Source organism: Carassius auratus, unplaced genomic scaffold (assembly GCF_003368295.1).
Source record: "Carassius auratus strain Wakin unplaced genomic scaffold, ASM336829v1 scaf_tig00214706, whole genome shotgun sequence".
In the NCBI taxonomy this organism is placed as follows: Eukaryota; Metazoa; Chordata; class Actinopteri; order Cypriniformes; family Cyprinidae; genus Carassius; species Carassius auratus.
In genome coordinates this window covers 25,979-53,856 of record NW_020527773.1, presented here as the reverse complement: position 1 = coordinate 53,856, position 27,878 = coordinate 25,979, and the positions used below count along the sequence as shown (strand labels likewise).

Sequence of the window (27,878 nt, the reverse complement as noted above, 5' to 3'; positions counted from 1 at the left end):
CATAAGAGTATTCATGCTCCTGATCACTCCAGCCTTTGGTTCTTTTATTTCCATCGAGAGGCATTTGCTGACTGCATTGTGCTTGAATCTGAATTTAGACATGTACAGCGCCAGTATCTATGAAATGACGACTATAAAACATTGACAATGAAAAAAACAACAACTGCTGTTTGTGTCTTTGGTTTTTGTTGAGTTTCTTCAGAAAAGCATTAATGGAGTTGAAGCTGCAGTATTTCTATCACTATTTTGGTTTTCTGTGCTGGTATCTTACATGTAATCTGGATTATATCATCAGATTCCAAAACTAAACACTCATATTTATGTTACATTTTAAAATACTCATATAATCAGACTACGCTTTATTTATTCATGATTACAAACAATAGCAATAAACTATTCATAATGTAGTGATTGTTATTATTGCTTATATACATTTTGCTATTATTTTATCTTAAGAAAATAAGATGATAAACTAAGAAAATAACAGTTGACGTTTATTCTAAAGAATGTTTTACAAATACAGCCCCTGGATTAAAAAAAAAAAAAAAAAGACACCTTTTGCCGAATTAAAAATATAGTGCACAGCTGCTGTTTGAAATATTTCACACATGCTTTAAAAAAACAATTATTATTCCAGGGTTGCACAAGTAAAAACTTTTTCGACAGGTTCACATATTAAAGAGTTTGCAAAACATTTACAATTGCATATTTTACAAAACATAAATAAATTCAAACTTTATGCAAAACGACCAAATCATGAAAAATTGTTTTCTTCTAATATTAACATATACAGGCCCTCCTTTAATAAAAGGCCATCATAGCACCTACTGCGAAACATCATTTCATGTCATTTCATATAACACAGATGTTTCTTTATCAAACGTTACAGTCTGTCAGAGGTAAAACGAATACAGCTCGTGTTCAGCTACTGATTCTGTGACATTAGTAAACACCTGGGACTTATAAAATACAATCCAGCAGCATAAACAAAGAGTGTTAGGAAATCCAAAGGCACTTTTTTTTCTTGTCGAGTCAAAAGTGAATCTGGCAACAGTACTGAAACACAGACAACATGAAAATCCCCTGAAAGCGTGAAGGATGGAGTCTGAGCTGTGAGGAGTAAAGTGCATCTGTGTGTTTGTGTCCCGCTGGGACTGATTCTCCTCTAGACCTCGCGAGGGACGCCTAAAAAAACACAAATCACATCATATCACATCACACTTATGTATTACAGTTGCAAAAAGTTAAGTTAACTAAATAACTACACTAACTATAAAAAATAGACTTAAGTGGGAAAAAAAGAAATTGCTAAATGTGATAAAAAAACAACTACAGATTCATTGATTCGTGTGCACTAATAACTAGCTTTAGCTGTAAGTTTGTAGTGTTTTTCTTCATCTCGAGCAGGTTTACGTTGTGAGCATGTGAGGCCGATCCATCCGCTCAGACACAGGCATCGTCCGTTCCTGCGGTCGCACAGGGAGCCGTTCTCACAGTCGCAGCGGAGCGCACAGTCAGGTCCGAACCGCATCACACTGCAGTCTGACACACACACACACACACATCACACACACAGTCATAAACACATCATCATGAGCGCGCAGCGGGGTCCCTGCACTCACCGCTGTCACACCGGACGCCCGTCTTTCCTGAGGCACAGATACACCTGCCGCTCACCGGGTCACACGCGGTGTCCTCCGCACAGTCACATGACCGAGAGCAGTTCACACCAAACCTGCCCTGCTCACATCCTGAAGGACGAAAAGAGCGCTTTTATTTGGTACTTATTTTATTTCTAGTAAAGACAAGCTGTTTAAGGTTTTAATTCATTTTAGTGCTTTAACACAAAATTAGCCATAATAAAAAATGTTTACTTGGCTAAAATGTGTAATTATACATTAATTAAAAACAATAATTATACGGTATTGTTATTATTGTACATATTGTGTTACTAGTATTATTAAATACTGTATATAAAATAAACATATTTTCTAATCTTTAGTTCTAAATGTTTGCATATACATTTTAATTTAGTTCTCTCTCTCTCTCTCTCTCTCTCTCTGTGTGTGTGTGTGTGTGTGTACATACATATTTGCATTGCTAAAATAGCAAGTTTGCAGTTTTTATATTTTCCTTTAGCTATTAGCTAATGTTTATTGTATGTTTATCTCAAATAATGGTTTTATGGTTTTAGTTATTTAGTTAAGATGATAATATGTGACCCTGGAGCACAAAACCATTCTTAACTTGCTGGGATGTATTTGTAGCAATGGCCAAAAAAACATTGTGTGCGTCAAAACTATCGATTTTTATATTATTCCAAAAATCAATAGGATATTAAGTAAAGATCATGTTCCAAAAAGATATTTTGTACATTTCCTACTGTAATGTGCATAGCTAAAATCGACCCTCATAACTGGTTTTGTGGTCCAGGGACACACATGTTAACTATGTGATGCAACTGATTTGACTGAAGTATTGTGTGTAAAGCCTTAATATGGGCACATCTTCCTGAAATATACAGTACATCAATTCTTAAGAAAATTAATTTCAACAATCAGGAATTGACTTGCGTTTTAAAAAATGATACGTAGGAAAATAATCTCATATTTGAAAATAAAAGGCAGATTGACTACAGTGTGTGTGTGTGTGTTTGTTTTTGTGTGAGTGTGTGTGTGTGTGTCTGTGTATGTCTATGAGTGTGTGTGTGTGTGTGTGTGTTGGGGCATGTTTTTGTGACATATCAGGACACAACTCTGTATAATGACATGGGTATGACACAGGTATTACAAGGAGAGGGTGACTTATGAGGACATAACCCCATTTATCAAAACGCTTATAAATCATACAGAATGAGTTTTTTTGAGAAAGTAAAAATGCACAAAGTTTCCTGTGAGGGTTAGGGTTAGGGGTAGGGTTGGTGAAGGGTGATAGAATATACAGTTTCTACATTATAAAAACCATTACGCCTGTGGGATGTCCCCAGTTTTCACAAAAACAAACGTGTGTGTGTGTGTGTGTGTGTGTGTGAGTGTATGTGGACTGATGTAGATGATGAACGTCTGACCTCTTTCACAGCGAGAGCCGTGGAATCCAGCGGGACAGAGACACTGTCCGGTTCTGGGGTCACATGAAGCCCCGTTCACACAGTCACAGAGCTGCTGACAGCCAGAGCCGAACAGACCGGCGGGACACGCTGAAACACACACACACACACACCGTCAGCACACAGCAAACACTCGTCAGTGCTGCAGGGAGAGCTCCTCCTGGATCTCACCGTGTTGACAGAGATGCCCGTAATATCCCGGCTGACACCGGCAGCTTCCTGTCACGCGGTCACATGTGCTGTTATTCTGACACCAACACTGCAGAGCACAGTCAGGACCGAAGAGACCCTCGGCACACTCTGACAACACACACACACACACTAAATCATAAAACACAGAACACAGCTGAAGCAGGACAGCATATACAATTATATAAATATATTTAATATTTAAAATTAATATTTAAAATTAAAAAAATTATATATATATATATATATATATATATATATATATATATTTATTCATATTTAATTGTACAATATCATATTTATGACTTATTTGTGTCTAATTTAAAGACTAATACACAGTCAAATTTTGCAATGTTTTTAGAATATACAGCGTTTTTATTATACCTATGTACAATTATATATAATTATAGAATATTATAATTGTATTATTACATACTTGTGTATATTTAAAGAATATTAATATTTTTTCAATCATTTCCTGAAAAAAAATTGAAACATTTTATTATATATATTTTGTGTTTATGTTATTTTGTATTTAACTGCTACATTATTTCATATATAATACTCAAATATAATAGATTCAAATATTTTAAAATGTAATTGCACTTTGATTAATATATTTTAGCTGGATCAAATGAATATTTGTAGCTATATTGCATTTCTATCACACATCAAACTAAAACAAGACTCCAGATCGAATAAGTGTTTAGAAAGAAGTCAATGGATTCATGAGCATTACATCTATAAATGAACAGATCAATTAATAATGCATTTCAAAAGAGTCTTTTGTTTTTTTACTTTCTGACATCAATATGACACTAAATATAAATCAAGACGCTGTAACATGATTTTTAATGTGGTTTGGGTGGCAGTGTCTTCTGGTGGTACTTGGGTAAAAACAGGAAGTTAACCCCACACTGAAACTGTTGTCACGTGTATTTAAGCAAATATGTTTGAAGTTTAATTTACATCACGTAAGCAGCACGACGGGTTTCTGACGTCAGACTGATTCCAATATTTGACCTATTTATTGACGTCAATTTGATGGCATTTCAGCATCAGTTGTCCACTGGAATGACTCCTGGATGATGGATCGTGTCATATGAATAAATGGCTATTAAAGCTAGAATAAGAGCATCATTATGAGCTCTAGCGATGATGATGATGATGATGTGTCACCTCTCTCACAGCGCGAGCCGGTCCAGCCGAGGCCACATGAACAGTTTCCAGAGCCGGCGTCACACAGGCCTCTGTTACTGCAGTCACAGCGCTGAGAGCAGCCCGGTCCGAAGCGGCCCGCGGGACACACTACACACACACACACACACACACACCGCTGTCAGCCGTCTGAGAACACACATCTAACCCTCACACAACACCAGCTCACCTTCCTCTCCCACACACACGCCGGTGACCGGGTCACTCCTCGCCCCCTTCCCACAGACGGCCACGCGGCCACAGTCCGGCCCGTAGCGTCCCGCCGGACACGCTGAACACCAGACGGGACGGGACGAGAGGAGAAGAGCGCTGTTGAAACACTGCTGTCTGAGACACATGCATGTATTTGTGAGTGTTTGTTGTGTGACTCACTGAGATGACAGCGGGCCCCGATGAACCCGGCCGGACACTCACAGGCGCCCGAGACTGGAAGACAAACGCCTCCGTTCACGCACTCACAGCGACGCTCGCAGCCGGGACCGTAGAAACCCTCGGCACACGCTACACACCAAACATCACAACACAAAACAGCAGCAGCATCAGTACCAGTCAATACACTCCACGCAAACTTTACAATCACTCACCTCTTATAGTCAAATAACCTTTTATCCAAAACAGGGATTCACAATTTCTCTCTCTCTCTTTTTTTTTTTTAGCTTTACCCCTTTTGACATTACTACTTTAATATTAAATAGTTCATATTTAAATATTTACACCCTTTAATATTACAATAATTTAACAGCACATTCACTTGTTCACAGTTTTCTAACATTGTGTCATGGTGAAAGATTTTATTTTTAAATTATTTATTTTAACCTCACATTTGTATCAATTTATTAAGTGTTTTTTTTTATTGATAAAATAATATTTATAATAATAACTTTATTTCTTATGTATTTTATTTGAGCTTTTTTTAATTTTATTTTTAGTGTTTTAATTTGTTTTTATTTTCAAATATATTTAATTTGATACTTTTATGATTTTATAAATTTTAGAAAATAGCAAGAAAATAGTTTGTTTTATTTTAAAATTCATTTAAATTTACATTTTTGGCACTTTTATTATATTATATTATATTATATTATATTATATTATATTATATTATATTATATTATATTATATTATATTATATTATATTATATTTGCTGTGTTTTCAAAAGTTACCTTAAATTTTATATTTTAGGATTTTATATTTGTTGCAGTTTGATTGTATTTATTTTAAAATGTATAACTTTATGATTTAAGTTTTAATGAAATTTGTATTTATTTATTTTATTATTATTATTATTGTTGTTGTTGTTATTGTTATTTTATTTGCTTATGTTTTAAAATTTCCTTAAATTTAAATGTTATATTTTTAGGATTTTATACAATTTGGTAAGTTTCAGTTTCATTGGGTCTCATTCATGAAACACGAGCAGAACAAATTTTTGTGTAAATCGCGTGTAAAGTGGTTTTGGCGTAAATTTTCGGATTCATTGAAACGTTCGTATTTTCCAAATGTTAGTTGGTACGAAAGAAATCTACACCTGCTCCCAGCCACGCGTAAATAGTGCGTTTAACGTTTTGCTCATTAATACGGCTGCATTTTAATTCACCTTAATCGGGTACATATTTACACAGCATTTTGAAAAAATATTATATATATTAATTACATAAGGTTTTTCTTTTAACTTTTATTATGAGAGCCAGTAATAGGATCTGTAATATGCTTCCAAACTTTCTTTTTTAGGACCTCATAAGCCACTAGTACGCTTGAAAATTAAATGTGTCGTTTTGAATGAACTTCTGATAATAAAACTTCAATTTTTGCAGCTGAGAAATGTTTCTTTTTCAGTCGCTTTTGAGAAGACATGTTGAAATCCTTCGTTTGGTGTCATAATATGATGCTCATATATAGTTGTCAGTCGGATTTAATGGGCGTGATTTATGGTAATTGAGAGTGAGCGTGCACGCGCGTCCCATTTACGACTGATTGGAATTCATTAACACACACACACACATTTCACTATCACATCTGACGTTTACGAAGTTTTTGTGAATCAGGAGAAGAGTTTTCGGGAAGTTCTCTTTACGCGCAAATCACTCAGATATTTACTCGTATATTTACGAATGTTTCATGAATGAGACCCAGTGTATTTATTTTAAAATGTATTATTTTATGTTTTAAGTTTAACTGAGTTTTTTTTATTAGTATTATTAATTATTTATTTATTCATTTTAATGTGACTTTTTTGGAAAGATTCATAAAAACATTTTTTTTTTACAATTTTTTTATTTTAATCTCAAATTAGTAAGTGTTTTAATTTATTCTAATTTTTAGCATTTTTAGGATTTTCTGTATTGTTCCTTTAATTTGACATTGTAAGGATTTAATCAGTTGTTAGTTGCTCAGCTCACAAACCCGTGCAGTTCTCGACTGATCTAAACCACAGCAGAGGAACAAACCCCAAACATCCTCTCAGTCCCAATATGAATCCAGTGGTTAGTGGAAGCTTGAATGCATCCCTCACCCTGTTCACACTTGGGTCCTGTGAATCCAGGCGCGCAGTAACACACTCCAGACACCGGGTGGCACAGCTGGTTTCTCTCTGAACACTGACACAGCTGATTACAGTCGATGCCGAAGGTGCCGGGCAGACAGACTGTTGAGACCCACACGGATGATCAGGTTTTTTACAACGACTCTTGTGATGCAGTGATTTGTGAAGCTGCAGACTCACTCTGCTCGCAGCCGTTGCCCGTGTATCCGGGAGGGCAGCCGCAGCGTCCCGTCACGTGATGGCATGATGTCCCCGGCGGGCAGGAGCAGCGCTGGACACAGTCCTGACCGTATGAGCCCGGCAGACAAGCTGAGACACACACAGAGTGTTACACACACAGATACAGAGTTTGACGGCATGTGCGTGGCCACATTTGAAGAGACTGGCAAGCTGTGTGAGAACATACCTCACAATGGGGTATAAGTTGGTATAAATTGACATAAATATTAAAATAACATCTGAAATGTAACGAGCAGTATTTGCAGATGAGCGTACAAATCCTGTTCAACATCCTGGACACTGAAGTGACGGTCACACAGGTTCTGAACTGACCTTTCTCACAGCGTCTTCCTCTCCATCCTGCAGGACAGAGACACTGTCCGCTCACATGATGACAGGGAGCAGCGTGATCACACTCACACCGGCCCTCACAGCCGAGTCCAAACCGCCCGGGGACACACTCTGACACACACACACACACACACACTGCTGATCATGATCATTACACCCTCACCCTTCCCCACACACACATATTACATATCAACTAAGACATATTTCACCTCTCTAGGAAGGTTTTTTGAGTTTACGATCATTTGGTCCCCATATGTTCAGACACACACACAAAAAGCCCACACAAGCTGAGTTTATTTCCAGTGTTGATGTATTTCTACTGAGCTGAGGTGGTTTCATCACAGAACGTTCTTGTGTTCAGCAGACGTCTGTAGATGATCTTACCGTTCTCACAGCGCTGTCCCGTCCAGCCCGGCTTACAAACACAGCGACCCGTCTGTGTGTCACACTGAGCACCGTTCAGACACTCACATCTGTCCTGACAGTCTGAGCCGAAGCGATCCGCTGGACACTCTGACACACACACACACACACACGCACGTCAACATGAAGCATACATTTACAAAACATTGATGAGCATTATATTTAAATAATAAATGATTTACACATAAATAAATATAAGACATTGCAGAATTAAATGTATATTATTAGTACACTTAAAATATAAATAAATATAATAAACGTTCACTTAATTATACACTTTACAGAATTTTTTAATTATGCATAAATATATGCAAATGCTGTGCATCACATCAGATACAGAAAAAATATTATCTGGCTCTAAAATATGATCGAATGAGATATTTTAAAATCCTTGTGAAATAATTGAACGTAAATGGGAGGTGTGGGAATTTTCCCTTGCCAATAAAATTTTAAGTATATATAAGTAAATAAATATAAATATATACATATTTCTACCATATATACTATATATATATATATATATATGGTAAAAAAAAAATTTAGAGCAAAAAACTGAAACAACCAACTGGAGACGAGGGATGGAAAGGACCATAAGTTTAAATAAATAAATAAATAATAGATTCAATTATTTATTAGACACTGTATGCTTTATTTTGAAGTTTAGCTCAGAGTTTGAGACTAAATGAACTGCATGTAAACGTTCACCCCGGAGCAGAGCTCATAGCTATGATGAGGTGCGAGGAGAAGAAACCAAGATCTAGAAACAGAGGCCTGGACTAAAGTGTCTGCGTTTGCCAAAACCATCTGGCACACAGGTTAACAAACACTGAAAAGTGAAATACCAGCATCAAATTATATATATGATGCAATGCCTGGAAATCAGTGGCTATTCTCCTTCCCAACTTCACACCTCAAGATCAATTGTATTTATTTATTATATATAAAATAAATCAAATATAGAAACATTTACATATACTAGATTGTGTCATGCCCTGATTATTTTGTGTTCTCAATTCTCCTGGTTAAAAACTAAAATGTAAAAACACTGAGTTTCCACACTGCCAATAATAGTTTCCTATGCTAGTCAGCACACTGCACTTTACACTGTCAAATACAATGAAGTGTGTATGTGTCGAAACATTGCTTATATCATAGCCACTCACCCAGTTCACAGGCTGAACCCGTCCATCCGCTGGGACAGAAGCAGCGGCCGCTCTCAGGGTCACAGGAACCCCCGCTCTGACACACACACCTCTGAGCACAGCCCATCCCGAAGAAACCCGGAGAACAACCTGGAAAACAGCAATACCAAATCTGAACTAGAACACCAAAACCATATACACTCGTACAGGAGACGTCCTGACATCAGAAACACTGCTTTTGAATGAAGCGTCAGTATCTTACGTTGTGAGCAGGTGTCTCCTGTCCACCCTGCGCTGCACTCACACTGACCGCTCACAGCGTCACAGCTGCTGTTATTGTGACAAACACACGTCTGAGAACAGCTCTCTCCGTACAGGCCAGCAGGACATGCTACAGATCAGACAAACACACAAACATTACTCCCTGGAAAACACATCTGTGCAACACAGATAAAAGAAGAAGGTATAATCCTGCATTTCATTCAAAGCTCACTTTGGTTACAATGTGGGCCGATCCAGCCGGGCCGACAGGCACATTCACCGCTGACATGATCACAGAGCCCTCCGTTCAAACACACACACCTCTGCTGACAGTCCAGACCGTAGAAACCCTGCGGACAGGCTGGACACACACATAAATGGTCAAAAATAACGTATTCCTTAAAACGACTGATGTTAATATATGGGAAGTGGTGATACCTTTTTCACAGAACGTTCCAGTCCAGCCAATCTTACAGGTGCAAGCTCCGCCCACATGGTCACATGATGCCTGGTTTTCACACTGGCAGCGATGCTTACAGCCCGGGCCGAATGAACCAGCAGGGCATCCTGGGACAGATACAGATCCCATCAAATGCATGATAAATACTGTAACATTTATAACACATATTGAAGTATTCATGGAATACAGAGGGACTGTCAAATCTAAAATGAGAACAAATACGAGTCCACTAGCAAAACCATTTAAAATTAAGTAAAAGCAATATTATATTATTTTTAAAAGCCTCAAATAAATGTTACAGGACTTTAGATATACAGATATATATATGTGTATATTTATATACATTTATAATATAAATGTTAAATTCATCAACTGCCCATAATTTTATTTTTTATTTTGCATGGCTTTAGTTTCTTTTCATAATGTTTCATTATCAAATATTCCATAAATACCGTTTCATTTCTAACAGACATAGCAGCAAACATGGAATACAGAGAAACTATTAAATCTAAAGTAGTTCTGCGCTACAAGGAAAAACAGTAGCATATCTGATCTCAATTTAATAATTATTATTACACAGAGCAAATTTATGAGCATGCTAAAAATGTTGGTAACATTTATAAATTCATGTTAACCGGCAAGACCATTTAAAATGAGCAAAGGCAAAATGGTTTTTATTTTGTTAAAAAACCTAAAAGAAAAAGTTACAGTAACGGACCTTAAATTAATATTTTCCCTTATATATTTATATAAATTTGAACCAAATGTATTTTTATTAAAGACATAAATATTTTTCAACTATACATTTTTTTATTATTTTTCCTTTTTTAAATTTATTTATTTATTAGTGCATTTTCCACTATACTTTCTTTGCATTAAATTATATTTTTAATAAATACTGTAACCTTTTTTTTACAGGAATACAGAAGGATTAAAAAAAAAACAATGTAGAACAATAAAAACCATAAACAAATGTTAAATGTGCAACATAATGAAAGTGTGCATGCAGGTGTTTGACTCACTCTGGTCACATCGTGGTCCAGTGAAGCCCGCCTCACAATGACAGCGTCCCGTCTGAGCGTCACACCCTCCGTCACCGTTTCCACAGTCACAGACACTCACACAGTCCAGACCCCAGCGGCCCGTGTCACAGGCTACAGTCAGAGGACGAAGATCACAAGTCAAACACTTGAGTAAAGGTGCAGATAATAACATATGCATATCCATTATTGTTTTATAATTGCACTATAAAAAAAGAAATCAAATTGACCTTTCCTGCAGTTGTGGCCCGTCCAGCCTGGAGGACATGAGCAGCGTCCGGTTACATGATGGCAGCGTCCTCCATTATCACAGGCACATCTGAGCTGACAGCCCACACCGAAGCGTCCCGAGGGACACACTGAACACAGACACGTTCACCAAACACCGCATACAGGACAGATGTGTGTGTGTGTGTGTTTGAGAAGAGCAGAGATTCACTCACTGTTCTGGCACAATCTGCCGATGAATCCAGGAGCGCAGACACATGTGCCGTCATGAGGGTCACAGCGGCCTCCGTTCTCACACGCCGGACACCATTCCTGACATCCAGCACCCCAGCGACCCTCTGCACACTCTGATGCAGGAATACAGAGTGTGTTTGGATTACACATCTGGACAGCATTATGTCCAGAGATCAATTTGTCTCAAAATATTCTGTTCCGGACCAATTTGACCCGCAACACATCTGAAATCCTGGTGAACCGAGCTTGTTTTTCTTGAATCTGACACTCTGAGCGCGTGTACAAAATTATAATGCTGTGATGACAGTTGGATCCAACAAAAACAATAAAACTAACATTTTAAAATAAATAAATGAATAAATAAAATAGTTTATATTCACATTTTCACAAAAAAACTACCCATATAATTATTTTATTTATAATTGTAATTATGTTTAGATGTTTTTTAACACAATACGAGGGTTAAACAACATGACAACAGGCAGAATCATCATTTTGTCTATGAGCCACTTATAAGTTTACAGTACTAAAAGTGTAAAATGTTTTTATTATAAGCTAGGGATCTCTTCTATAGATGTGAAGACAATATTAAATTACAGAACAATATAAGTATGGCATGTTGGTGTCAGCAATATTACCTTTTTCACAATGTTTTCCAAACGTTCCAGCGGGACACAGGCATTGGCCAGTTATCCTGTCACATGGTGCCCCTGAGCAGTCACATGACTGAGAGCAGCCAATCCCAAACCTTCCATCAACGCAATCTATCACAGTAATGGCAAAACTATTTTGTGCTGAACATTTGGAGCACAAATAAAAGCATAATCAGTTTTTACATGCAGCATTATTGATCTGATCAGTGACTGATGTAGGTCTAATACTTCAGCTGTAATGACTTTAATGCCATATGGACAATGTATGTATTTTTAATATGACTTTATTTATCTGACCAATGATTGATGAATGTCATGTACTGCATCTATAATTTGACTTGATATACCTTGGTCACACTTGTCTCCTGTCTTTCCAGCTGGACACTGTGGTTGACACGCTCCGGTCACATGATCACAGGTCACTCCAGCCGGACAGGAGCATTTATTATCACACCCAGAGCCAAAGAAGCCTGATTCACACTCTGCCAAGAAAAACAAAGAATACTGGTCACATCATATCGTATACTGTATTTCCATCTCCAACTAGGAGATTTAACAATTAAACAATTTGTTTAATTTAATTAATTTTTAGATAGCATGTTTTAATTTCAAATGCAACTTTTCAGATTTTAAAAATAATAAACATATTAATGCTATTTTATTTTAAGCTGTCTTTAGTACATTTTTATTTAATGTTTTCCAATTATTTTCATTGTATTTCATTCAAGTATTTCAAAGCCAATTTAAAAGAAAAAATTGTACAAATGCTATGTATTAACTACCCATATTTTTATTTTATTTATTATTTTATTTTATTTTAGATTGCATTATTTTTATATATATTTTAGTAAAGCAAATAAAAAAATATTACAATTATGTGTATCAACTGTGCATTTCATTGTTTTGTTTTGTTTTGAGACTGCAATTTTAAATTAAAAAAAATATATATATAAATTATTGTATTATATTTAATTTTATTTAAAGAGTGCAGGCTTTTCCTTTTTCATATTCCATTAAAGCATTTCAAAGCAAAATTTTAATAATAAAAAAGATTAAAATGCTATGCATTAACTATTAATCTTGTTTAATAATTATTAATACTATTAATCGTATTTAATTATACAATGATTGATTTTACCAAATAAGACTGTATGTTTGACATTTCTTTTCCTTGAATTTGAGTTAAGCATTTGCATCAGTTTACACTTCAGATGTCCTTATGCAAACAGACCGTCTTTGCAGGTGTCGCCCCGATAACCAGGCTTGCAGACGCAGGTGCCATGATGACGGTGACACTCTATGGTATTCTGCTGAACACACCGACACTCCTCAGAACAGCCCGGGCCAAACGTCCACTTAGGACATGCTGCATGAACACACGGGACAGGAAGCAATAAGAGATCTAATGTACTATTGCAAATTGACCCTGTTTTTAACTACGCCACAAAGCACAGTGTAGATACAATGTCAAGGTATAGCACTCACGTAGGTGGCAGAACCTTCCATACAGTCCTGGGTCACACAGACACGCCCCATAAGTGCGATGACACCGTCCGTTATTAGCACAATTACACTTCTTATTACAGATCTTCCCATAGAGACCCTTGGGACAACCTGAAGTGATTGCATCAATATCAATATTATCAATGGTTTATATTTTGTCTGTTATATCTCTCCATAAAGTGAAGGTGTTCTGCAAACGGACCGTCCTGACACAGCTCTCCACTGACCCCTGGTGGACAGCGGCAGCTCCCGGTGAGCGGATCACACACGCCGCCGTTCTTACACTTACATCTCAACGAGCAGTTCCTGCCGAACCAGCCCTCTGGACACGCTGGACAACACACACACACACACACAAGAAAGAGGTCAGGAGGCTTTAAAAACATGTAGTACAATAAAAACTTAAGAAATGAACACTGTATAACCCAGTATAATATTTGATAAGCAGTTTTTTCTTAGAATTGAGATATGAATTCATAATTGCAAGAAATTTTTAATGCTGAAGAATAAAACACTGACATTTGACTGAAATTGTAAGTTTATATCACATAATTCTGACTTTATAACATGAATTAGTATGTTGTAAAATCAGAATTGCAAGATATACACTCACAATAGGGAGAAAAACTTGCAAATGCAACTTCATATCATGCAATTCTGGGAAAAGTCAGAATTGTGCAATAAAAGTGTCTATTATCCTTTTTTATGTTTTAATTTAATGGTGGAAACAAGTTTCCATACTGTATTACCTTTAAAACTGCAGATCTTTGATAATAAAACTATGCATTTAAATATCATCTTACTAAGATTACACCTCATTAAGTCATCTTACTAATAAATATTATTGGAGATCTAGAGTGACAACCGATATTTACTGCATATCATTTTATGTAAGTAATCTGTTATGCGGTTATAAAGATCAATCTTATTGAGTTACACAGGACAAGTTATTAGCATTTAATCTTTTTATTACTTTTTTGAATATATCAGCATTTGCACAAAATTGCTGATTTTTGCTCAGTTTGGGCCTCTGAATAGTTTAAGATCCATATTTCCATTGTATCAAACTATATGAGCCATAAAACCCTGATGTATCAAATATGATACTAAACAAAAACATATGAGAAAGATCAGATTTTTTTTGCATACATTTTTCTTATTAATATTTCATATGTCAGGCTTTACATGTTTATAGATGGGATCTTATTAAATGTGTCAGGTTTTAATGTACATGATTTATCTGTTTAAATCATCTTTAATCAAAAAATTAAATCTTTCTCCACCTGTGAAACTACTTTCTGTTTATGTAATCTGTAAGTCTGAGTTTTCCGTTTGTGAATAATGATATATTTATGATTAAATATAAATATTTGTTTATATTTGTGGCTCTTTCAGAGAAACTCACTCTCATTACACATGATTCCCGTCCATCCGTCAGGACAGTCACAGCCGTTTCTGTGTTTGTTACACACTCCTCCATTAGCACAGTCCTCACACGACAGATTGCAGTCGGAGCCGAACGAACTGTTCAAACATACTGCACAGACCAGAGGAGACAGGATTCGCACATTAAAAACAATAAAAAGCTAATTTTCATCAGGGTTATTATTACAGCTAACTAAAACTAAAGCTAAAATCATAGAAGCAACTATGAGCAACTATGATTAACTTCATAGCGCATTGCTTTTAGCATTATAATACTACTGTTAAGGAGTTCGTTTTGGTTGTCTGGTTGTCTGAGCCCGGAGATGCCGTGATTGACACACTATGTTACTATGCTCACTTGATTGCCTTGTGCTAAACCATAAACGTATAGACGAATGTTGACGTTGAAATCCAAAGTGGTCCATTTATTTTAATACAGCATTGTCTATAGCAGTTTCCATCAGTGTAACAATACAAAGCGCTGTGCGCAAGCGGTCAAAAACCCTTTGCCTTTCCGGGTCAAACATCTGTAGACAACATTTGTATCTGCTGCCTTTATACCTGAGGCCAAGTTACAAACATGCGCCACCCAGTGTAAAACAAAGAAATTACAACCCAAATACAAAGCGGCATTTGGCTCTAACAACTACTGTCAGGATTTACTAAAGACACACAGTTATGAATTAGTGCTGAAAAGGTGTGGACACAGTTATTTTTGCACCTGACCTTAACGAATTCTGTATTCTTTCATTTGTGCATTGTTAATAAATCACCCGCAGAAATTTCAATGCCCATCTGCACTGTTTTGGAACTGCGCTCTCACGCTAATTCACCCTGATTATTAAAACTGGCCCAGTAACTATTATATTATATTCACGTTAAGTCATTCAGCAGACACTTTTATCCAAAAGGACTTACAAATAAGGTCGATAGAAGCAATCAAAATCAACAAAAGTGCATGACATACAAGTGCTATAACAAGGCAGTTAGCTTAAACACAGTACTAGGTTAGCTTTTTTTTTTTACATTATATAGTAAATAAAAAACTGATAGATTAGAAAACAATTGAATACATTTTTTTTAAAGAAAACTGACAGAATACAAAATGTATACAGAAGCTAGTGTTAGTCGTTTTTGTTTTTCGATTTTTGAGGACAACAAGCAGTTAGTAAGTGAATGGAGTGCAAGTCTACAAGGGGCAGTTTTTTTAAAGAATAGAATTAGAATAGAGAGTGCTAGAGTTGGGTGGAATAAAGACGGAAGAGATGTGTTTTAGCCGATTCTTGAAGATGGCTAAGGGCTCAGCAGCTCGGATTGAGTTGGGCAAGTTCATGAAAGTGGTTGTGTGCCTCTTTGGGATGGCACAATCAAGCGACGTTCACTTACAGGACGCAAGCTTCTAGAGGGCACATAAGTAAGTAATGAAGTAGTGGATTTAGGGGTGCAGAGTCAGCGGAGGTTTTGTAGGCAAACATCAATGCCTTGAATTTTATGCAAGCAGCTATTGGTAGCCAGTGCAAATTGATAAACAGAGATGTGACGTGTTTTCTTTTTGGCACATTAAAAATTAATCTTGCTGCCGCGTTCTGAATTAATTGTAAAGGTTTGATAGAGCTGGCTGGAAGACCTGCCAAGAGGGCATTGCAATAGTCCAACCTGGACAGAACAAGAGCTTGAACAAGGAGTTGTGCAGCATGTTCCAAAAGAAAGCGTCTGATCTTCTTGATGTTGAATAAAGCAGATCTGCAGGATCGGACAGTTTTAGCAATGTGGTCTGAGAAAGTCAGCTGATCATCAATCATAACTCCAAGGCTTCTAGCTGTTTTTGAAGGAGTTATGGTTGATGTACCTAACTGGATGGTGAAATTGTGATTAAACAATGGGTCTGACGGAACAACAAGCAGTTCTGTCTTGTCAAGGTTAAGTTGAAGCTGATGGTCCTTCATCTACTAAGAAATGTCTGTTAGACAACTGAGATGTGAGCATCTACCATCGGATCATCAGGATGGAAGGAGAGGTAGAGTTGAAGGACATCAGCATAGCAGTGGTATGAAAAGCCAGGTTTCTGAATGACAGAACCTAATGATGCCATGTAGACAGAGAAGAGAATTGGTCCAAGAACTGAGCCCTGAGGCACCCCAGTAGCTAGCTGCCAAAGCAACACTTCTTATTTATATTTAGTTTAACTACTAAAATAACTAAAACTAAAGAAACATCAAAGTAAAAAGAAATATTATAATAATAAAAATATAGAGATATATATTTTAAAGAAACAAAAAAGACGAAAAAAACTTTGCCTCTTACTGAATTTCTCAGTTAAGGTGCTCTCAGCGCGCAGTTCTCCTGTGTCATCCTCATAGTCGTCATATCGCTCCAGGATCTGCTCATAGTCCTGCAGAATAGTGAGCTGAGTTCGGGGTCTGTCCACCATCTGACCACTGCTCAAAGCCTCTACTGACTCCTCCAGCACTAGGACAACAAACCATTATTTGATAATAAATTAATCTAATGGTTATTAACACAATTAATCAACAATAATTTCACTGAATAATCACTAGGCTTTGATTAATTATTCAGCTTTTGCAATTACTGTAGTTAAAAAATTAAGCTATGCATATTCAAAATCACTTCAGCTTTTGAAAATGTCAAACAATTATTATTATACCATTATTTTTTACAATACATAAAAACATATTTGGCACATAAAAAATGAGATGGCAGAGATACAGTCTTATTCATCATTTAAGTAATAGTATGAAAAAGTAACTGACTGACACATCATTTAGCCTAACAACAACTTTCAGGATATGGAAAAAAATTAAGGTAAATTATGAAACATTTTATTTTTGGATAAACCATTTTATTCTCTGCATTATCTCATAACTTAAAATACCTGATTTTGAAAATTTGGATGGCATTTGTAGCACAATTCAATCAGCAAGAGCTTATTTGAAATGTACTGCTGCCCAAACTGTGTTGTTGCTGGAACTTACAGTACATTAGGTCAAATGATATCAAGAAACTATTCATCAACAAAAATATTTGTAGACAGTTTTACATTAAAAATAAACTAGTTTTTGATACATTTATTTTTCAAAATAATTCTAGCTGGCAGAATATTTAACCTGTTTGGTGTATTAATATAATATAATATAATATAATATAATATAATATAATATAATATAATATAATATAATATAATATCCCCTTTTTGATGAATCTCTCATTTACAGTTTTCTCTACAACCTTTGGTCCCACTTTATATTAAGTATCTCTAATACCTGTCAAAGTAACAACATGTGTATGTAGTATGTAACCACAGTGTAAGTACACATTGGTACATAGTATCTACAGCTATAATATTTCGGTAGCACTTTATTTTAAAGTCCTGTTCCTCATGTGCATACTATGTACTTATTATAGTAATTACAATAACTATGTAATAACAAGGTACTAACCCTGAACCTACCCCTAAACCTAAACCCCATGTAGTTACATTGTGTTACCAGGACTTAGATAAATACACTGTAAGTACACTATAAGTACAAGTTAGTACACGTACTGTAAAATGAAGTGCAACCAATATTTCTGTAACTAAACACAAAAAAACTCCAAATGGTTTGTTTAAGTACAAATGTGTAACAGGACATATGTTACTATATTTTGTAACAAAATGAATAAGAGTAATTGGAACCATTTGATCCAGGGGTTGGAGATGGGTAGGTTTAGGGGGGGATATGGGATCCAGGGTTTGGAGATGGGTAGGTTTAGGGGTTTAAATTGGATCCAGGTGGTGGAGATGGGTAGGTTTAAGGGTGGAAATGGGATCCAGGGGTTGGATATGGGTAGGTTTAGGGGTGGAAATGGGATCCAGGTGGTGGAGATGGGTTGTTTAGGGGTGTAAATGGGATCCAGGGGTTGGAGATGGGTTGTTTAGGGCTGTAAATGGGATCCAGATGGTGGAGATGGGTGGTTTAGGGGTGGAAAAGGGATCCAGGGGTTGGAGATGGGTAGGTTTAGGGGTTTAAATTGGGTCCAGGTGGTGGAGATGGGTAGGTTTAGTGGTGGAAATGGGATCCAGGGGGTAGAGATGGGTGCGTTTAAGGCTGTTAATGGGATCCAGATGGTGGAGATGGGTAGGTTTAGGGGTGAAAATGGGATCCAGGGGTCGGAGATGGGTAGGTTTAAGGGTGGAAATGGGATCCAGGTGGTGGAGATGGGTGGTTTAGGGGTGTAAATGGGATCCAGGGGTTGGAGATGGGTAGGTTAAGGGGTTTAAATTGGGTCCAGGTGGTGGAGATGAGTAGGTTTAAGGGTTGAAATGAGATCCAGGTGGTGGAGATGGGTGGGTTTGGGGATATGTAAAGTGAAAGGAGTTTGATCTCAAGTTGGAGTTGCACGACTGTATTACCAGTGTACTTACATGGTAACTCCGAAGGAACTGTCAACTTGATATTAAGTGTAACATTATGGACACCAACCACAATTTATATGAAAAGTCTAACTTACTGACGGCTGCTGTGTAACATCAGAGTTACTACATGATAAATCTAATATAAAGTGTAGAGATTGGTAGGTTTAGGGGGAAAAAAAAGGATTCAGGAGGTGGAGATGGGTGGGTTTAAGGGTGGAAATGGGATCCAGATGATGAAGATGGGTAGGTTTAGGTGTGGAAATGTGATCTAGGAGGTGGAGATGGGTGGGTTGGGGATATGTAAAGTTGAAGGAGTTTGATCTCGAGTTGGAGTTGCACGACAGTAATACCAGTGTATTTACATGGTAACTCCTCAGGAACTGTCAACTTGATATAAAGTGTAACATTATGGACACCGACCACAATTTATATGAAAAGTCTAACTTACTGGCCGCTGTTGTGTAACACCAGAGTAATTACATGATAAATCGAATATAAAGTGTAACACTTTCTTTACCAAAAAGTGATGTTAGTCCTGTTACACATTTGTACTTTCATTACCAAAAAGTGTTGTTACCAATGTCTTGTTACACATTTGTACTTACACATATAATTCAGTGGCTTGTAACATATGTGTAGTTACACAAACATTACAGCTGTAGATACCAATGTGTACTCACACTGTTGTTACATACTACGTGCACATTTAGTTACTATGTAAGTACACAGGTATTAGGGCCACAATGTAAAGTGAGACCCAATGTTTTATTTAAATGAGTTCAGAATTAATTTATTGTTGATATTAAAAATAATTATGAAAAGAAAGGAGGTTCATGACAGGCTGAGAACTCACATATACATGAGTGTCTGTCCTCATCGAGACGATACCCACGTCTACAGTAGCACTGGAAGGAGCCGGCGCTGTTCTGACACATGTGATCACATCCTCCGTTTGCAGCCAAACACTCGTCTATATCTGTAATCACACATGTCTGGATCTAGATTCCTAAATCACTATAAAAAAAAGAATTTCTCTCTCTCTGTGAATGTCATACCATCACAGCTGCATCCATCAGCGTTCAGTCGATATCCAGCTGTACAGTAACACTCGTAACCTCCAGGATAGTTTGTGCAGTCGTGCTCACAACACGAGCTGCCCTCTACACACTCATTTATATCTGAAAGACGAGAACACACACAGCTTTACCTCACATGCTTAATGTGACTAAAACAGCAAATGGTCTTATTCGATTTCTTTACCAATGCAGGTCTTGCGGTCGACATCCAGCTGGTATCCTTGGTTACAGCTGCACACAGGTCCACTGGTTGAATGTTCGCAGTGATGAGAACAACCGCCGTTATTATGATCACAGCTGTTTACAATCTCCATCTCGATGCCTGAGAGTGAAAAACACCAACACACAGCATCGAAAAAAGAATGGAAAACAAATTTCATCTACTGGAAACGTTTGGTGATGCTCCAAAAGAGAATCTTACTGAAAGCTAATTTTTTGAGGTATCAACCTCAAAGTTGGAACACAACTTGTTTAGACTTACGACTTTAATTTTCTCTCTCTCATTTTTCATAATAATAAACTTACTGCTATAACTTCTTTAAAATTTTACAAAATGTTAAATGAAAACATTGCGGAACTATATATAATCTATATCTAATATAATACTATATATTAATCGCATATTAAAATTTTTCCATATACTGTTTTATTCTGTTCGGCAATTTACACTACAGATGATGAGAAACAAATGATTGAATTGCCTATTCTTGTTTTGATCACATGTAAGACGTGTTGCTTGCGATTTGACAGGGTCGGTCCAGTCTCAGATCATACTCACGATAGCACTGCTTGCCATCAACACCCAGTTCATAGGCAGTGGGACACACACACATGAAAGATCCCCTGGTGTTACGACAACCGTGAGCGCAGTCTGCCTGGCCTGTCTGACACTCGTCAATATCTGATGCAAAGACAACACATGTACAAACATGTATGCTACACTTTAAAGATCACTTGAGTTTGAAGACATGATGACCATTAATGACATGTTAGTTTTCTATTCTGTAAGATTCTGAAACAAACTCTATAATCCACACTTAATATCGCTCACCATCCCAGGTACGTTTTACCTTCACAGGTCTTGCCATCTTCAGCCATCTGATAACCTGGTCGACATCCACAGCGGGCCTGATCTCCATCCCTGTGGCATTCCTGGGAACAACCTCCGTTTCGCTCCGCACACGGATTCTCCGCTGATGACACAAGAACAGACTGTATTTTTTACTATTAATGGAATTAGGTTTTTGGCACTAAGAGGGTTAATCTGACTGTATTTTTAGGAACAATATGCAATGCAGTTTGCATCATGGCAATTTTCTTTTGTAGTAATACAATGGCTTTCATACATGCATATATTATGTTGAGAAGAAAAGTGAAATAAAAACACTGTTTCTTACTTTTTTTGATCTCTTTCTTAACTTTATGTAATTATTATTATTATTGGGTGACCTGGACATGTTTTTCTGCGAGATTATTTATAATATCTGTAACACAAATGTTTCATCATCCTCATCCAGCTGCTCTGAATAACTCTCTCACACACTCTGTGTTTAACATGTTTCTGTCTGTCCAACAGCTGCAGTGAAACGATCTGTCTGCAGCCAACAATTACACTTTTACAGAAACAGAATGGCAGAAATTATTCTGCAATCATGATCCTTCATCAGAGAAAGACATGTCTGTGTTCAACTCCAAATGACCTCCGAGACGAGACACAAAGACATGTCCCTGCTGAAGTCACCAGTTTGTGATATTATGTCATCAGGTGAATCAAAGGGCAACTTCATCCCATGGACAAAAATCACATTTCCACTAAATCTTCTAAGGCAGTTTTTGTGACTCTTTAGAACTTCAAAGGATGAAAACGCTTGGCTTGAAATACATTTGAACAATCATACATTAAAAAGAATGCTTTATATCACTTGTAGAGTTATACCTCAGTTTAATTCTCTGTCATTAAGACACTTACATGGATCTGGTAATAGAAGTTATCAAGCAATACAAATCCATGATGTTTGACAAATGCTTTAACCTTACAGCAAACAGCTCAATGCTCGTGCACATTAAAATATGTCTTCAAGTTCATGTTACTATCATAAATATGTAATGTTCATGAGAAAGTCCTAGTTGAACATCAGTGTGGTCATACTCACATTTGCAATGTTTCCCATCTACGTCGAGTCTGTAACCGGGTCGACAGCGGCACTGGAAATGACCCGCCGTCTGCTGGACGCAGAAATGCTCGCAGCCACCATTCCCAAAGCTACAGGAGTGGATGGCTAAACAGGCAAACAGACAGAAAGACACACAGGTGAAGACGCTTTGAGAAGACAATACTGGGCTGTTTTTGTTCAATTTAGAGATCAAACTAGTCATAATAAAGAAGAAGAACTCTAGCAGACCCCAAGATCAAAAGACTCCTGCTGCAGAAACATCAATGACTCAACCAACCAAAATATGAATGAACTAGCGAAAATCACTTTAAACTTGTCAATTATAAATCAGTCTCTATAAGCACACATACAGCAGATAGATTCATGTCATAAATGCAATTTATTCTGTAATAGTATTCGCTATCCTCTGTCCTTTGTGTGTCTGATTAGCTGTCCATCATTCTCTTTTCTCTCGCTTCGTACCTTTAGAGGAGGACTACACTGTACAATACATTATGTCAGTTGAATCCAAATTATAATTTTTTTTCAGATGGCAACATTTAAATGAACTTGTTTTGCTAATCAAATTATGAATAGATAGATGGAACGAGAGTGATGGACGAATGGATGGATGGAAACAAAGAAATGGATGGACGAATGGATGGTTAGAACGATAAAGAAATGGATGGATGGATGGAATGTTAGAGTAATGGATGGATGGAATGACTGATCGATGGACGAATGGATGGATGGATCCATAAAGCATTGGATGGTTGAATGGACAGATGGAATGATAGATATTTGCAATGCAAATAGAAGGATGGATTGATCAAAGGATAGATCAATAGACGGTTTCAATGGCAACAACATAAAGAAACGTTATTTCGCATGTGCGCTTTTGTGGACCTAACTTAACTTCTGGTAGACTTCCAAATAGAATCAATAACAATAGACAAGTCCCTCTCTAGGGTAACGTTAGATATTTTTTGATAACAAACAAAATATGTTTGCTGCGTGGATCAGGGGGACTAAATGAAAATGCTAATTCATTATTTACCAGCAGGAGATGTCTTAAAGCATAGACATAAAGCATAAAGCGATATAAAAACACCTGTGCCTCGTTTTGATATTTAACATTAGACAGATGGATGGAATAATAGAGCAATAGACTGATGGATTGATGGATAAAGCAAGAGACAGATGGATGGATGGAATGATAAAGCAATGGAAAGATGGATGAATGGAATTATAAAGCAATGACGGGCCGATGGACGGATGGATGGATTGATGGATGGGTGGATGGAATGACAGAGCAATGATAGAATGATAAAGCAAGGAATGAAAGGATGGAATGATAGAGTAATAGATGGATGGAACAATAGAGCGATGGACGAATGGATGGATGGAATGATAGAGTGATGCATAGATGGATGGATGATGAATAGTACAATAGAACAATGAAAGAACAATGGATGGATGATAGGTGGATGAATAGATGAATGGATAGAATGATAAATGACACACAGTAATACACAGTTTCAATGGTCCTAAAGACTTAATTTCCTTTACACTAGATTTGATGTCCTTTTAATTTTGTGGTGAAACATGAGCCTGGGCAGGTCTGGCTGTTTTACCGATGCATGTGCGTCCGTCCACGTGCAGTCGAGATCCAGCGTTACACTGGCAGTGATACGAACCCCTGGTGTTCACACACTTGTGCTGGCAGCCGCCGTTATGAACCTGACATTCATCAATATCTGCAGAAGAACATATAAACACACAATTTAATACTGTGTTACGAATCATTCATCATATTCAATTAAGGCCTGGTACCTGTACATATTTAATTCACCTCTAATTTTGTCCAAATTCAAAACAGAGTCAGCTTGCCTGGGAAAAATGTCTGACATCAGGAGTAAATAAATAACCAAACTATTTTTGTTAAGACTAAGGCAGCGAGGTTACAAATAAACAAAGAGAAATGGCTATTTGTTTTACATGCTTACCATCAAGATAAAGAACAAAGCACAAAAAAAAGAGAAAACAAGTACATTCACGCTTCACTGAAACGGTGTAGGTTCAACAGTTTTGTTGCTTTTAAAGTTACACTGCCCACTGAGATCAGAGCTAATAGAGTCAAGGCTGGTTGAGAAAGACACTGTTACTGCTCTGAGATCAGCTTTAAGACAGGCTCGCTGCACTGGCACAGCTGCTATCCCAAAACTGAAGTGTTCTCCCATGTCAAAGTGTAAACAAAGGAAAGGGAGGGAAATCCAAAAGGAAATTGGTCCTGTGATAGTGTCAGATGGTGATAAAAAATATAGTTTATTACCATCTGACACTATCACAGGACCAATTTCCTTTTAGCTTTCCCTTCCTTTCCTATGAATGGACAGACGGACGGACGGACAGATAGATAAATAGATAGATTGATTGAATTTTGCATAGTAGGTCCCCTTTAAATGAATAAGCAAATAAATTAGTTTAGTTTCTAATTTAGTTTAAATTAGTTAATTAGTTTCAAAGAAGCTTCCCAGAACTATAAGTCAAAGTTCAGAAATGTGTTTCTACCGCATTTTTGCTGCTTGATTCAGAGTAAGCAAACATGAAATTCAAACGCACAGGCAGTCGACTCTTGTTGATTTGACCGTAAAGACCATGAGCAAATTGGCAGGCAGCTTCTGAGGGTGTCCTCTTCTGATAAGAGGAAAAAATCCTAAAAATCTCTCAGGACTGTCTACATCCATACAATCTCACAGCAGGTCTCTTTAGCTTGTACATTGCTTTCTCTCCAAACAAAACCTGCGAGTCGCCGCCAACGCAAGCGCCACTGACTCCAAAATGAACAAATGTGCTTTGTGTTCAAGCACCCTTTCACCTCTAATATACTAATGACCAACTTTGTGTTTCTGTCACCTCATGACATCACCGCAGGAGATATTTTCATTGGCCCGTTTTCCATTAATAGCTGTAATTCTCTAATAGGAGCCAAATGGAATATACAATTTCCCTTTACAGAGATTTATGTGCGAGTTTGGTTAAATCAAGGTCGCACAAAACAACTTTAGTCGAAGTTTGACTAAAGAAGTTATTTAAATCTGGTAACAATCTTGTTATATACCTCACCAGCTGAGCTCAATTTTCATGGCATTATAGGACAAGCTGGCACTAAACAGTGCATAAAGTCAGCTGGTAATGGGAACCAGCCGGTTGTTTACCTACGTGGAATCTTAATTACTGACTGTGCCAGGAGGCTTTAATAATCAGAAGCTTCCTGCAAAGCATGAAAATGTTAGTTTAAATTTTGTTGCACACATTTAAATAGGTCACTGATTTATTTGCATTTTGTTATTATTTCAAAGACAACTTAACACAATTTCTCACCAATTGTGCTGGCTGTAACAGCAAAACAATTTGCAATACAAATTAAATTTTAAATAATGTGTACCTTTTCATGAAAGTATGCTGATTTAAATAATGTAACATAAGTATCATCCGTAGCTTCTAAAAGGCAGTACTAAATTGGGAAAAACATGACTTTTAAACAAAATAAGAAAAGTGCATAAATCTGCATCCTAGATCTAGTGCAAATCTGAGCATCGTTTGAGACAAAATTGAGATTCTCTTCTGAATTTTTGAGGAGATATGTAAAACTTTTCAACTTCATCTTTTGATATTTAATTTCCCACTGATGTGGCATCTTTCAGCAAATCACCCCAGATTCTGGTTATAATGACATCCTGGAAAGCACAAGCAACAGCAGTTGCCAAAACACAACATTCACCAATTTTGCTGATTGCTGCAGCCCTCTGAACTCCAATATCTGGCTTGGCTTTTTCCAAAGGTTAGTTCTGGTTCGTCCGTCACTTGAATCAGGGTAACCCACACGCTGGAGTAATACTTCAACTATGCACGCTGATTCTGAGCCACTGATTCATGCCTGGGCCAGAAAAGTGTCTCCAGCCAGGAAAGCTGGCAGACCAGAGCTGACTTTCCATCTACACTGCTGTATGGTTTGGGTTTTAATTAAATTACCAAGAAATGTTTCCCCACATTGGTGAAAGTATTTGGTTTGGCTTCTATTGAATACTCTGGAACGCTAAACAGTGTTTATAGATGTAGCTTGAGGCATTGAGGAAGTTCCTGACTGTGTTCTGCGCTGATGACAGACCACCTTATACTGTTAACAAGATGTTTTAATACAGTGACGACTGGGACATTTTAAACATGAAAATAATTACTGATGCTTTACTAATTGAGAGATCAGAAGCTGGTGGGTTGTGATAATAACCACCCACATTTTCATCAGAATTTATATTTATTTTAATTTCACAAGAGATAAAGATAATATGTATAGAGTGATGGGTGAAATGCATTACTAAGTAACTAATTACTGTAATTCACTTTTCCCTTGAAAAAGTAAAGTATTACTCTTATTTTTATGCAATTTAACTACAGTTACTTCTGATGTAATTGCATTAAATATTGTATGGACTATAACACAACTCTACATTAAAAACAAATAGTGTATTTAACATCAAAATGTTACTATATCTAATAATATTTATGATATCTGATGTTAAAATATATGTCTCTAATGTAACCTCCTTTTAAATATTCTGGTCAGTTCAAGAATAATTTATGCATTATATATATATATATATATATATATATATATATATATATATATATATATATATATATATATAAATGTGGGATTTAGAAAGTAATGATGCAATACTTTTTAGAGTGAGTAATTAGGACAGAAGTATAATTACACTGTTAAACATATAATTAGTAGCTAGTAATTAATACATTTTTAGAGAAACTTACCCAGCATTATATGATTATATGTATATCAGTTTTGTTTTTGTTAACTAATATAATGTACAATAAATGTAGAAATGAATACATATTGTGTTATATTTCTTAACAATACAGAAACTACTACTAGACACTAATGCAGAACATCTCAGGTGGAAGTCCTCAGTTCAAATGGACCAATAAATGTTCTCACCTGGTCTCTGGTATCCCATAGTGAATCGGTTGTATCCATGGAAACAGTTTGGCCTATGGCAGTGTCTCAAATTATTCCAATAGCCCGAATAATAGGCCAGATCAGCTGGATGATAATTAAGCCCCATACACAAGAGACACAGCATGAACCAGCCTGTCATGATTCACCAGATACTGAATCATAAATACCTGACTATGTGTCTATGACTGAAAAAGCAGAAAAT

The 27,878-nt window shown here is 36.7% G+C and overlaps 1 protein-coding gene across 1 annotated transcript; it reads right to left on the bottom strand.

Moving 5' to 3' along the window:
- Nucleotides 1–27,878, bottom strand: LOC113092639 (multiple epidermal growth factor-like domains protein 6). Its single transcript, XM_026258305.1, has 34 exons — nucleotides 27,656–27,878; nucleotides 24,273–24,395; nucleotides 22,639–22,764; nucleotides 21,556–21,678; nucleotides 21,264–21,386; nucleotides 20,670–20,807; nucleotides 20,465–20,587; nucleotides 20,263–20,385; nucleotides 17,300–17,464; nucleotides 14,976–15,107; nucleotides 13,773–13,901; nucleotides 13,553–13,681; nucleotides 13,299–13,433; nucleotides 12,415–12,549; nucleotides 12,053–12,178; nucleotides 11,396–11,527; nucleotides 11,183–11,311; nucleotides 10,935–11,066; nucleotides 9,891–10,019; nucleotides 9,685–9,813; nucleotides 9,454–9,582; nucleotides 9,213–9,341; nucleotides 8,011–8,139; nucleotides 7,609–7,737; nucleotides 7,237–7,365; nucleotides 7,027–7,158; nucleotides 4,886–5,014; nucleotides 4,683–4,784; nucleotides 4,475–4,603; nucleotides 3,278–3,406; nucleotides 3,068–3,196; nucleotides 1,623–1,751; nucleotides 1,414–1,542; nucleotides 1–1,185 (listed from the first exon to the last, which is right to left on the bottom strand). The coding sequence occupies exons 1-34, from the start codon at nucleotides 27,813–27,815 to the stop codon at nucleotides 1,166–1,168; spliced, it is 4,314 nt and encodes a 1,437-aa protein (XP_026114090.1). The 5' UTR covers nucleotides 27,816–27,878; the 3' UTR covers nucleotides 1–1,165.